Raw genomic sequence first — 12933 nt, forward strand, 5'->3', positions numbered from 1 at the left:
TAAGCAAGAGAAATTGAGATAAATGGCGGAGCCATCCACAAACCATAGAGATTCTTCAATATGTTGAAACACCCTACATCAATTTGGATGACACTCTTCAATATGTTGAATGCCATTTTTGAAGAGACTCTTCAATTTGGAGAGAGAGAGAGAGAGAGAGAGAGAGAGAGAGACCTTACAAAATGAAATAAAAAAGGAATAAAATGAAATCGTGAATTCAAGAAAATAAATTTAATTCCGTTCTTTCTTATTCTATTTCATTCCTCCATACCAAATAAAATTATAAAACATCCAACTATCCTTCAAACCATCCTAGCTGCAAAACTTGAATTACAGTCACAAAATCCAACTCAATGCCTTTCAACCTGCACAACATGACAAGAATGATCCAATTCCAGAGAATAATAGTAATGCACTAGTATTTGAAAGCATAAATTTAAAATCTTAAATAAATTCAACATGATTTTAGATTATGTTTTGTTCCCATACAAATTCAAATCTGAATTGACAAATGCAGCGTAAATGTTCACAACATGACAAGCACAACCACATAAATCTGTAAATAGTCACCAACACCTGAGCTCAAACTTATGACCAAACAACTAGAACCCCCTGCCCTTGTCAATGTCATGCTGCCATTATATCTCACACAGTTGCACATCATATAGTTCATCCAGTGTTGCAATGCAGGATATATCCAGATCAAATCATTTTACTTTCGAATTGATGAGTTCCTAAATATAAGAATTCCAAAAAAGCCAAAATATCACAGTGCTCACCACATGAGGATCAACAATTTGCCCATGATCATGGATTCTGCTACCTTTCATTTGCTAAAGATGTTACAAGGTGGATTTTTGGGAGTCAAGCTGGGCACCATCAACATTATACATCCCGTAATATGAATTATACAAGAAGGTAGATATTGAAATTCCAATGTTACGGTATTCATACATCATACTACAACATACAGAATTTGAAATTACATGCTGAAGATTATTTACAGATCCCGCAGCCAAGCAGTCATTTTGCCATATCAATATGGTGTGGAGACGAGAACATAATGTTTGTATGTGCAAGCAAATACATCAACCTCCCATGCTGTTAGATGGGCGAGGATTTCGACTAAAAGCATGGGCATTGCCCTCCTCACTTGATGCTAGCAAATTCACCTACAAGAACCTCAAAAATGTATTAGCCAACTAAAAATTATAAAATTCAATGTAAAGAAAGAAATAGAAGCAGCTATACCTTGACAATCTCAGATTGTGAGCTAGGATAGGTTGCTAAGATGCTCATGTTGAATTCCTGGGAGCAAGGAATGCACATAAATTTATTAAAACAGTATCTGATAATATCATAATGTTATAAGGGCAACAGTGAATCACTTTTCTTCTTCTTCTTCATTTTGTGTGTGTATGTGTGGAAAAAAGGGGGGACAGCAGCACCCATAGAAGCTTGTCATGGGTACTGAATATTTTCTTGCATAATGTCAATAGTTAATTAGATGGGAAAATTCTGGTCTTAATGCCTGCACCTGCTCAGTGCTATGGTTTAGGCCAACACATTCTCGTTTTGGAAGGGAGCTTTTACTTTTTGTTTATTTGGGATTCAATAAAGCAAGAGATATTAGGTTCTTTTTGTGGGCCATTCAATTAAATGATTGGGCATATCTCCAATTCGGTATATCTCAACTTTGAAGACTGTTGATGCAACCAAAAGATCCTGGAAGGAAATTTTTCCTAGCCCTTGTATTATGCTATCTAAATAACTTCAAAATTCTATAATAATTAACTCTTCAATATGCCGTCTTTGAGTTCTTATTTTTCTACATTCAGTTCCAATCAGAAATAACTGTAGAAGCTCAAAGGTATCCCAAGAATTTAATTCAGCAGGTTGGGATAAGGCTTTCTTGAATTTTGAGTGATTGACATTTCTCAGTATTGTAGGTGGTTTGAATGTCCCACTGAAAAGAGTTGCCCAGTGTATATGTTAAATGAAGAAAGCTAGTATGCCAAGCAGGTAAAAATCAAGCACTATCATAAGCATAATTGATCCAAAAATTCCTAAAAAAGAAGTGTTTAGTATGGGTAAGATAAATCAAAGAACTCCATTCCGTGCCACCACACCCCCTTTCTATTTGTCACAAGTATGGTTCATGCTTGAAACTAGCCTTGTCAAAAAAATACTCACCAGAAAATACATCAAAGGAGAAGGTTGGAAAAATATTAAGGACATTGAGAGCTTTACAAATTGGGATGAAAGAGATTATGGTCATTAAGAACTTAACAAGGTCAAGCTGACTAAAGAAAGGACTTTACTGTCATTTATCAGAAATTTATCAGTTCAACTACAGTAACAAGTACACTAGCCAAGGGAAAAAATCGAAGTCATAATTATTGATGGACATGTAAAAAATGCACATGCACATCATAAACAGGTAGAAAAATTCATCAGACCTAAATAGAGAGGAAAAAAAAAAAGATCAACAATATCCATAAGGTTTTTCTTTATATGGAAATCTGTGGTCTTAAATTTCCACGAAATGTTCATAATTTCCCTTGAATTTTCTCCTTTCCACAACCCTCAAAATCAATATAGCAGCCAATTTGTCTTACAAAAAAATTTCCATCGAAATTTCCACAAATCATCCAAAATTTATCAAAATCTCAAATTTTTAACAAAATTTTAACCAAAAATAAAATTTACCCAAAATTAAAACTTGAGATTCAAAGTCTAAATTGAAATCTATCTCTTAATTAATCTTGTTTTTTAAAATTGAAACAAGAAGGATAAGAACTATACGTTTCGAAAAATTAAACTTAGACATTAGCTGCAACATTTTATTTTACTGTTTGAGTCCAAATGATCTGTATTTGTAAAATAAGAAACATACAACGAGTTTATGAATTTCATTCATATTAATTGAGATTATAATATTGCATCTTATACACCATATATGTGCATTGATGTTTATTTATAATATTTTAGTTCTAAATCTTTAATTATTATGTTTATCAACAATTTCAAAAGTTTCATAAAAAAATTCCATGCTTTACTAGTAATTTCCATTATTTTTCAAAATTGACATCAACATCAAAATTTCTGCAATTCTCTAGCCTCAAAATTTTAGTCAACACTGAAATTTAAGACCCTTGTTATAAAGGGCGTGCTGCATCAAGCATCTCAGCATCAAACGCAACATCTCGTAAAAGTAAATAAATTGACAGTGTTTGGTGCAGTATAACTACACCAAGGAAATGGCTCCAAAGTCCAAAAGCCTCCCACCACTCTCATGTTTGATATAAATCATTAAAATAAAAAAATAAAAAAGACAAAGGGGAGGAAGCCAGCAGATATTTCTAGGAAACTTCCTGGGAAAAAAAAAAAAAAAATTGTCCACCTGTATCATTGTTCTGCTGAAAAACATGACAGCAGTGGAAGAACTTCGAAACCTTTCATAAATCTACCTTGTCAGTTACCAAGAAAACCTTACTGTCTAATAGAATGCAGAACTCACTCTAAATGGATCACCCCTCAAAGATTGCACAAACATTGAAGTTCCTGAGCCTCTACCCTGCATTTGAATAAGCACTAATTCTGTCATTTTTCTGTGAAGAACAAATAAATAGAACATAAAACAATTTATAACAACATTTCCAGGATAAACATCTGGAAAAAGATCAACAAAGACTTAATAACTGCAGAAGAAGCGCCTGGTGCTTTACCTACCCTTTTAACATATTTCATCACCTCTATTTATTGCAATTAAATCAATTTTATTTTGGCATAAAAGCTTTAATATTTCAAAATACACAGACCAGTGTTATCGTGTTCATGGTATGCTGTGGTTTGCAATACCATACATGGGGATGGAAGTGCGAGATTTAAATGGTAGATGGTATAATGGAGTAGGCTAAATTGGTCAATGTTTATGGCATCTCTCTATTCTTCATGGTATTGTTGAGTGCAATTACGTCCTGATGTAGGGCACAAATGAGGAGACAAAGGGGCATTGAAAAGCCAGGTCAGTCAACTTCTATCAATTATTGATTTGATTAGAGGGAGTCCTAGCAGTAAACTTATATGAAGCACAACCCCCCCCCCCCCCCTCCCCCAAATGGAGACACAGATAACCAATATTATTAAAATCTGAGTCCTACATAGGATCGCTAGGATTAATAGCAGGATTAGATTGTAGGATCAGATCAAAGATCATAAGATTCTACAAACTATGTAAATAAATATGAAAATTGCATTTTTGTGCTATTCTTTTCACAAATTTCTATAACATAAACCTACCACATTGACTAGTGCAAAAAATCACAAGTATCCTATTACCCTCAACACAAAAAAAAATATTCCGGAGTCCCATTAGGTGACATCAGCTACATCCTTTTCCACCAATTCACATGATCGTGAGCTACTTCCTCTAACAATCTAAGGGCTATTAAATCCTTACTCACCATTTCATTCAAAGTTATTTTAGGTCTACTCCTATCCCTCTACTGCCACTAATAGTAACAAGCTCACTTCTCATGGATGCACTATTTGGTCTATGTTGCAAATGCTTGAACCATTGAAGACTTCTCTCCCTTATCTTATTTTCAAAAGGTGATATCCCTAACTTATTATGAATATGTTCATTCTTTTATTTATCTCTTAATGTTGTACCACTCATCCACCTTATCATTCTCATTTTGGCAACTTTTACGTTTTGGATGTATTGTTTCTTTGTTGTACAACATTCTGATCCATATAGCTAGTTGGTCTTCTAGATGTTCTCTAAAACTTTCCTTTTAATTTTAAGGTTATTCCATGATTACAAAACACACTCGAAGCACTTTTCCATTTTACCAACTCTGCTTTAACTCTATGTATAACATCTTCTTCAATTTCTCCTTCAATGTGCATAATAGATCGAAGGTATCTACATCTAGTAGCGCTATTGATTTCTTGACCATCAAGTTTAGCCTTTTCTTCAATATTCCTCTTACTATGGTAGAGCCTCATGTGACAAAAAGGAAAAATGTTCAAATTCTTGCATTCTTAACTCAATCAAACCAATCTATAATGAAATGAAATAAATACTTGTTGAATAATTGGGTAAAATGGAAGACTAGTCACAATGATAGTCTCTCCCTCTATGTATAATACATGTCAAAGTACATACCAATGACCATAATGCTCTTACTAACTCTCACTTGTTAACATAACACACACACTAACAATGCTAAATGACTATGATAACCATCAACACTCCCCCTCAAGTTGGAGCATATATATCACATGCTTCTAGATTGTTACAAATGAATTTAATATGAGCATCCCCAAGGGTTTAATAAATAAATTAGCAAGCTGCAAATCAGACTTCACATGAGTGGTGGTAATGAGCTTCTACACAAATTTCTCTTAAACAAAAGTAGCAATCAACTTCAATGTATTTTGTCCGCTCATGGAAGATTGGGTTGGAGGCAATATGAATGGCAGCTTGCTTATCATACCTCAGCTCCATAGATTGTGAATGTGCCAGTTCTTCCAACATGTTCTTTAGCCGAACAAGTTCACATATAGTCTGAGTCATGGCCCTATACTCTAACCTTGCACTTGACCTGGCCACCACATTTTGATTCTTACTCCTCCAAGAAACCATATCTCCACAAACAAGGATGCAATACCCAGCTAAAGATCTTCTATCAGAAGGTAACCCAACCCAATCTGCATCAATTTATTCCTAAATATGAGTGTGACCTCGATCCTGATATATGAGACCTCTCCTAGGTTCTCCTTTGAGATATCTCAAGATGCGAATCACTGCACTCTAATGACTTGTTCTCAGAGAATTAACAACAAACCACCCAAATTTGGCATTAGGTTACTGTTAGGATCCATAGGTGTATCAACAAGTTTGGATTCAAACAGTCCTGTCTCATCTAAAAGATCAAGAACATACTTCCTCTATGACAAGATGGTTCCGGAATGAGATCTCGATACTTCTATACCCAAGTACTTCTATGGTCCCAAATTCCTTGTCTGAAACTTAGTTCGCAGGAAATGTTTTAGCCTTTGTATAACTTGAACATCATCACTAGTAATCACAATATCATCCACATACACAATAAGCAGAATCCTTCTCGATTGAGTATGATGATAAAATAGAGAATGAACTCTGCACTTGAAGGCCAAACTCTAGTACTACAACACTGAAGCAACCAAACCATGCCCTCAGAGACTATTTTAAACCATATAGTGACTTCTTGAGTTGACACACTAAGCTTGATTCCCCCTGAGCAACAAACCCAAGTGGCTGCCCCATATAGACCTCTTCTTGAAGATCACCATATGGGAAAGCATCCCTCACATCTAACTAGTGTAGGGGGCCAAGGAGATGAACAAACATACTGAGGCAAGTTTGTCTATAAGGGTGAATGTGTTCGAATAGTCTAGGCCATACACTTGAGTATATCCTTTAGCAATAAGGCAGGTCTTTTTTAATTGAACCAAGGAACCATCTAGATTAACCTTCACAGTGTACACCCAACGACAACCAACCACAAACTTATCAAGAGAAAGATGTACCAAGTGTTCAGTATCATTATCCTATAGAGCATGCATATCTTCTGTCATTGCATTCCTATACCCAACATGGGACAAGGCTTCAAAAATAGACTTGAGAAGAGCAATAGAAGACAAGGTACAAACAAAAAAGTAGTATGAGGGTGATAGGAAATCATAAGAAACAAAATTGGAGATTGGATGTTGGGTACAAGTGCATTTACCTTTTCTAATGACAATAGGAAGATCAACTACTTGGGGAAGAGGATCATCTGATGAGGGAACCGGAGGCATAGAAGTGGAAGCTAGAGGAGGCTCTCCTCCCTTGAGTTGTCGTGTCTACACTTGCAAATTGGGATGATCCAAGCGACGAGAAGAACTCAAACTATATGAAGATGTAGGAAGATTAGACGAAGGAAATAAGTTAGGATGAGAAGGCTAGGCAGAGGAAGAGACTCATCAAGGTCAACAAAACTCAAGGTATCAAAATAGTACGGTGTAGACTCAAAAAAGGTGACATTAGTAGAGACAAAGAATCGATGTAAATTGGGACTGTAACATCAATATCCTTTTTAGTACAGGAATAGCATAAGGATACAATTTATCCCTTCCTAGATTTAACTGATGAACAAAGGACACACAAAATATACAAGGAGGAAGGGAGAACAAAGGAGCTTCAGGGAAGATAATTGAATATGGGATTTTACCACCAAGGGCAAAAGATGGCATTTTATTGATAAAAGAGTAAGTGGTGAGCACAACATCATTCCAAAAAGCTTCGGGGACATTCATTTGATACAAAAGGGTTTTAGTGACTTCAAGAATATAGCTGTTTTACTACTCCACAACTCCATTTTGTTAAGGAGTGTGGGCACATGATGATTGATCGATCATGCCAAATTTTGTCATATAGATAATGAATTGAATACCGAAGTACCCTGTGATATATGAAGGACTCACATATCAAACCGAGTCTTTATTTGAGAACAAAAGGCACAACAGATATTAAACAATTTAGAACGATCTTTCATAAATACAACCAAGTGATTCTGGAGTAGTCATCGACAAAAGTGGCAAAATATTGAAACCCCAACTTTGACTAGGACTCCAAACATCTGAATGTCCTAACATAAAAGGGCTAACGACTCTTTTATTGACTCAGGAGGCAAAGGGAACACAATGATGTTTTCCTAACTAACAAGACTCGCAGTCGAGGTTAGACACAAAACTCAAGTAGGAACTAGCTATTTTAACTTGTCCAATGATGGATAACCAGGCAAAAATGGATTTGATGTGGTGTGGGAGCGACACTACATGAAATAGGAGAAAAGAGCGACTTAAAGTAGTAATGTCCACCAACCTCACATCTTGTGCCAATTATCTTCCTCGTCTTCAGATCCTGAATAAGAAAAAAATAGGGAAAAAAGGTTACAAAGCAATTTATTGACTTTGTAATGTTACTAACTAACATGAGATTAGAGAGGGATTTAGGGCTGTAGAGAATAGAAGAAAGAAGGATGAAGGGAGTAGGATTTACTATTCCTATTCCCTCAGCAGAATTATTGGACCCATCAGCAAGGGCAACTTGAGGTAGATTTGTAGCATGCTAGAGAGTAGAAAAGAAGTTGGTGACACTTGTCATATGGTCAGTAGCAGCAGAGTCGATAACCCAAGGACAAGTGGGAGAGAAATCGGATGACTTACAAATGGTATGGTTACTTTTCTGAGCAAAAAACGCAATGTGGTGAGATGCTTGTTGGGATGCCTGATACGACAAGAACTTTAAATACTCTTCCTCTAAAACAGCTATAGTATGTTGTTCACTCAAACAAATAACTGACCACAGATACACACTTTTGGGATTGGGGAACTCCCTCCTAACCTAAATACAACCTCGATAGAGCAGCAAATCAAAAATACACAGCGAGTAACATGTTTTTTGAATTCACCTACTCAATCCTAACATACACAACCTTCGAAAACTGATGCAAACCACAAGCCCACAACATACAAATAAAAAACACACCAAATACCACTATTTCAGGCTCAATAAAGTAATAAACTCAATAAACATTGACAAACAGCTTCAAGAAGCATCAAACAACCAATCCTTGAATGTTGTAAATGAGGAACTAAAAAAGGTGAGATTTTTGGACCAAAAACATAATGAAAAACTTCAATAATATTATAGAGGGATCTGATCCCTGCTAGAAAAATTCAGGCCAGAAACATACTTGAAATTGGCTTCATGCGCCTGTGCATGGGGTCGGCCCTGGCAGCCTTTGACTGGTGCATGAGGGTGCGTGGGGAAGCTGCTGGAGATGAGATTTCAGTGGGGGCAGATCAGCTGTGTCTGTGGGTGACTGCTGTTGTTTTTGCAAAATCTATTGTGGATTTTGGGTTCCTGAATTGGCAGTGTCACCCAGGAATTTTCTGGCGACTGCTCTGGCTTCCGGCAACTGCTAGCTATTTGTTAGGGCTATATGTTGCTGGAAATTCTTCTACAATGGTAGACATGCAGCGGATTTAGGGTTTTAGGCTTCAGTTTTGATGGTGGCTGTGACAATTAGGGTTGATGTCTCAGAATCACGCTCTGATACGATGTTGAATAATTGGGTAAAATGGAGGACCTAATCACAATGATAGGTCTCACCCCTTATTTATAACATATGTCAAAGTGCATACCATGAACATAATGCCCTTAAGAACTCTCACTAGTTAACATAACACACACTAACAATTCTAAATAACTAAGATAACCATCAACAATATTTATAAAAAAAAGAACATAATTTTCAATAAATTAGTCAACAAACAACCGTACAACATGAATACTCATTTTTTTTATTTTATTTTTTTTCATTTTTGAGTCTCAGCAGACAAAGCCAAACTATGAAGCTAGCTTATTATTATTAATGTTAGCATCCAAGCTACAATTTTTCTTATTAGTATCACAAAGAGCATCATCAATGACTTCATCCAGCCCTTCAATAAAATCATCACCATCATTATCATTATCATTTTTATTGTCAAATGCATTGATGCATTATCTATCTTCATTCTTAACAATTAAAGTTTGCACCACTTAATATTCATAAATGAACTAAAAATAAAATTTCCAAACATAGTTTCGTTAATATAAAATAAACCACATCAGTTCCTGAGTTGTCCATTTCATGCATAAGCTAATAGAGGACAAAAACCAAGCCTGTAAGACAACTTGGTAAAAATTTTTAAAATATAAATGAAGGATCTTTGTGTTCTTATTAAAAATCCTATTGATCCCACCACTCCTATCAATCCTACTGCCATCCTAATTGGCGATTCTTTGTAGGTTCAGGATTTTTTGGAAAAGAAGGATTTGAAGATTGTGAGATCATATGGCCTAGATCACAATGTTAACAACCATGTAGGTAATGCAGGAGCCCCCAATCAAATCAACCAATAAATGTTGGACTAAAGGGATGGGCTCATTCAACTAATCAGTGATTTCTAGGAGTGCTCATTTGAGTTGTTTTTCATGCCTGCATGTGCCATGAGCTTAATAAAAAATTAATTGAAAAGGTAAAGCAAAGAGACGCATGCCTAGAAAGAAGCAAAAAAAAAAAAATAGAGACGTGTTCATAAGGACTGTTTTTCACTTGCACCGAGAAGAAGGTTTTACAGATAAGTCTTTGAAAATGTGCTTCAGTATAATGTTAATTCTTTTGAGCGAACATGTGCAAACAAAGTAACCAACTCAACTGCTAAAGTGGAACCTTTCTCCAATCGACACTGCCAATCAGCTTCTATTGTTAATTGGATCACTAAAAAAAGCCAGCTCAACTTGAAAAGATGGTTTCATACCACACATGTTTCTTTTTCCTCTGAATGTGTCCTTTTCTTTGCCAAAAGGCATGGTCAAAAAATCACTATCTAATCTCATGAAATTCTCTTCCCATAGCCATAAGAAAAAAAAAAAAAAACAACAAGAAGAAGAAGTCAACAACACAAAGCACAAAAACAAACAAGCAAACACAAAATAAATAAATAAATAAATAAAATAAAAAACATACGATGAACTTCATCAGTCCACACTCCAGAACCATAGAAAAGCCACTATAGCAACACATCATGATTCAATCCTGTTGAAGTATTTGGTGATTTGAAAGATCTAATCACCATGATAGATCTCACCCTCTCTTTATAAAATATATCTATTAAAGCTTGATATACATTGTTGGTCCACAACCTAAGAACTGCCTTTAGGTAAAGTGGTAACCTAACATGGTATCAAAGCTGGCTACCAAGAGGTACTAGGTTCTACTCTAGTTGCCTGCATTAATTGTGTGGTGTTTTAAAAATTTATTATATTCCCTGTAATTATCTGTCCTCGTGTTGTTGGGCTGCATGCGCGGGGGACTGTTAAAGCTTGATATACATTGTTGGCCCACAACCTAAGAGCTCAAGCTTTTAGGTAAAGTGGTAATCTAGCAATATCAAGCACATAACAATGACCACAATACCCTCACTAACTATTGCCTACTAAAATACCAATAAACATGCTAAATGACCAAAAATAACCAGCAACCCTCCACCTCAAGCTGGAGCATAGATATCATAAGCTCCTAGCTTGTTACAAATGAATTTAACATGAGAACACCCCCCCACCCCCAAAAAAGCTTTTGTAATTAAGTCTGCAAGTTGCAATTTAGACTTCACATGAGAAGTTATATTGAGCTTTTGTGCAAGTTTTTCCTTGACAAAGTAACAATCAACTTCAATATGTTTTGCGGGTTCACAGAAAATTGGGTTGGAGGTGATATGAGTAGCAACTTGATTATCACACTTCAGCTCAATGGAACAAGAATGTAAAAACCAAGTTCTTCTAACATGTTCATAAACCAAACAAGTTCACATGTAATGTGAGCTATAGCGCAATACTCTAACTCAGCACTTAACTAGGCCACTACATTCAATTTCTTACTCTATCTGGATACCAAGTTACACCAACAAAAATTCAATACCCAATTGCAGATTGTCTGTCGAAAGGTGACCCAGCCCAATCTGCATCTGTATATCCTTGAATATAAGAGATCTCTCTTAGGTACGCCTTTAAGATATCCAAAGATGCGAATTACAACATTCTAGTAACTTGTTATTGGAGAATCAAGAATTTGGATCACAACACTTGTTGCGAAAGATACATTCGGTCAAAAAACTATGAGAAGGTTCAACCTTCTAACAAGTCTCTGATATCATCCAAGGTCAATCAACAAATCACCTATATCTAGAACTAACTTACTGTTAGGACCCATGGGTGTATTGACAATAGTCTCATCCAAGAGGTCAAGAACATGCTTCCTCTGTGACAAAATAGTTACCATGCGAGACTTGGACACTTTATATCCAAGATGTATTTCAATGGTCTTAAATCTTTGGAATTTAGCTTGTAAAATGTATGTATGCGTTGGATACCTTGATCACCATCATCATTAATAATTAGAACAAGAAGAATCCTACTAGATGGAGAATGATGATAAAGTACAAAATGATATACTGTGCACCATTAAAGGCCAAACTCAAGTACTATAGTACTGAATCATCCAAACCATGCTATAGGGGATTACTTTAGACCACACAAATATTTCTTGAGCAAACAAAGTAAGCCTAACTCCCCCAGGGCTATAAGCCCAAGTGGTTGCTCCATATAGACCTCCTCATTAAGATCATCATATAGGAATGCATTCTTCACATCCAACTTATGCATAGGCCAATGACACTTGATGGCTAAGGAGATAAACAAACAAACAAAGGCAAGTTTAGCGACTGAGGAGAATGGTCCGAATAAGTGTATCCCTCAGCAACAAGGCAAACCTTCAAATAGGCCATAGAACCATCAAGATTGACCTTCATCGTACACACCCAGCCACAACGAACCATAGATTTATCAAGAGGAAGAGGTACCAATTCCTAAGTACCATTATCCCGTAATGCACGCATCTCTTTAATCACTAAAATCCTCCAACCAAAATGGGCCAAGGCCTCACAAACAAACTAAAGAATAGCAACATAAGAAAGTGTACCAATAAATCAATAATGCAAGGGTGATTAGAAATCATAGTAGACGAAAGTAGAGATGGGATGTTGTATACAAGTGGGCTTACCTTTCCAAACAACAATAGAAAGATCAACATCTTAGGAGATAGGATTGTCAAGTGAGGAAACCAAAGGCGTAGTAGTTTAAGGTAGATAAGGCTCTCCTCCCTTGGGCCGCCGTCATGCATGCACTTGCAAATTAGGATGATCAAAAAGAAATGAGAAGAACTCAAACTAGATGAAGATGCAAGTGAATGACTAGGAAGAGATAGGATGTAAGAATAAAAAAAAATTAGGTAG

The 12933-nt window shown here is 36.0% G+C and overlaps 1 protein-coding gene across 2 annotated transcripts in view; it reads right to left on the reverse strand.

Moving 5' to 3' along the window:
- Positions 1-694: 694 nt before the first annotated feature.
- LOC131155139 (protein DWD HYPERSENSITIVE TO UV-B 1) overlaps positions 695-12933 on the reverse strand; it is a 75998-nt gene continuing 63759 nt past the window's right edge. For both annotated transcript variants that reach the window (XM_058108069.1, XM_058108070.1), the window contains 3 exons: positions 3521-3577; positions 1252-1308; positions 695-1172 (listed from right to left, as the gene is read on the reverse strand). In XM_058108069.1, coding sequence (XP_057964052.1) covers positions 1089-1172; positions 1252-1308; positions 3521-3577 — 198 coding nt within the window. In that variant the 3' untranslated portion in view covers positions 695-1088. The remainder of the gene's footprint in view (positions 1173-1251; positions 1309-3520; positions 3578-12933) is intronic.

Source organism: Malania oleifera, chromosome 5, assembly GCF_029873635.1.
Source record: "Malania oleifera isolate guangnan ecotype guangnan chromosome 5, ASM2987363v1, whole genome shotgun sequence".
Taxonomy (NCBI): domain Eukaryota; kingdom Viridiplantae; phylum Streptophyta; class Magnoliopsida; order Santalales; family Ximeniaceae; genus Malania; species Malania oleifera.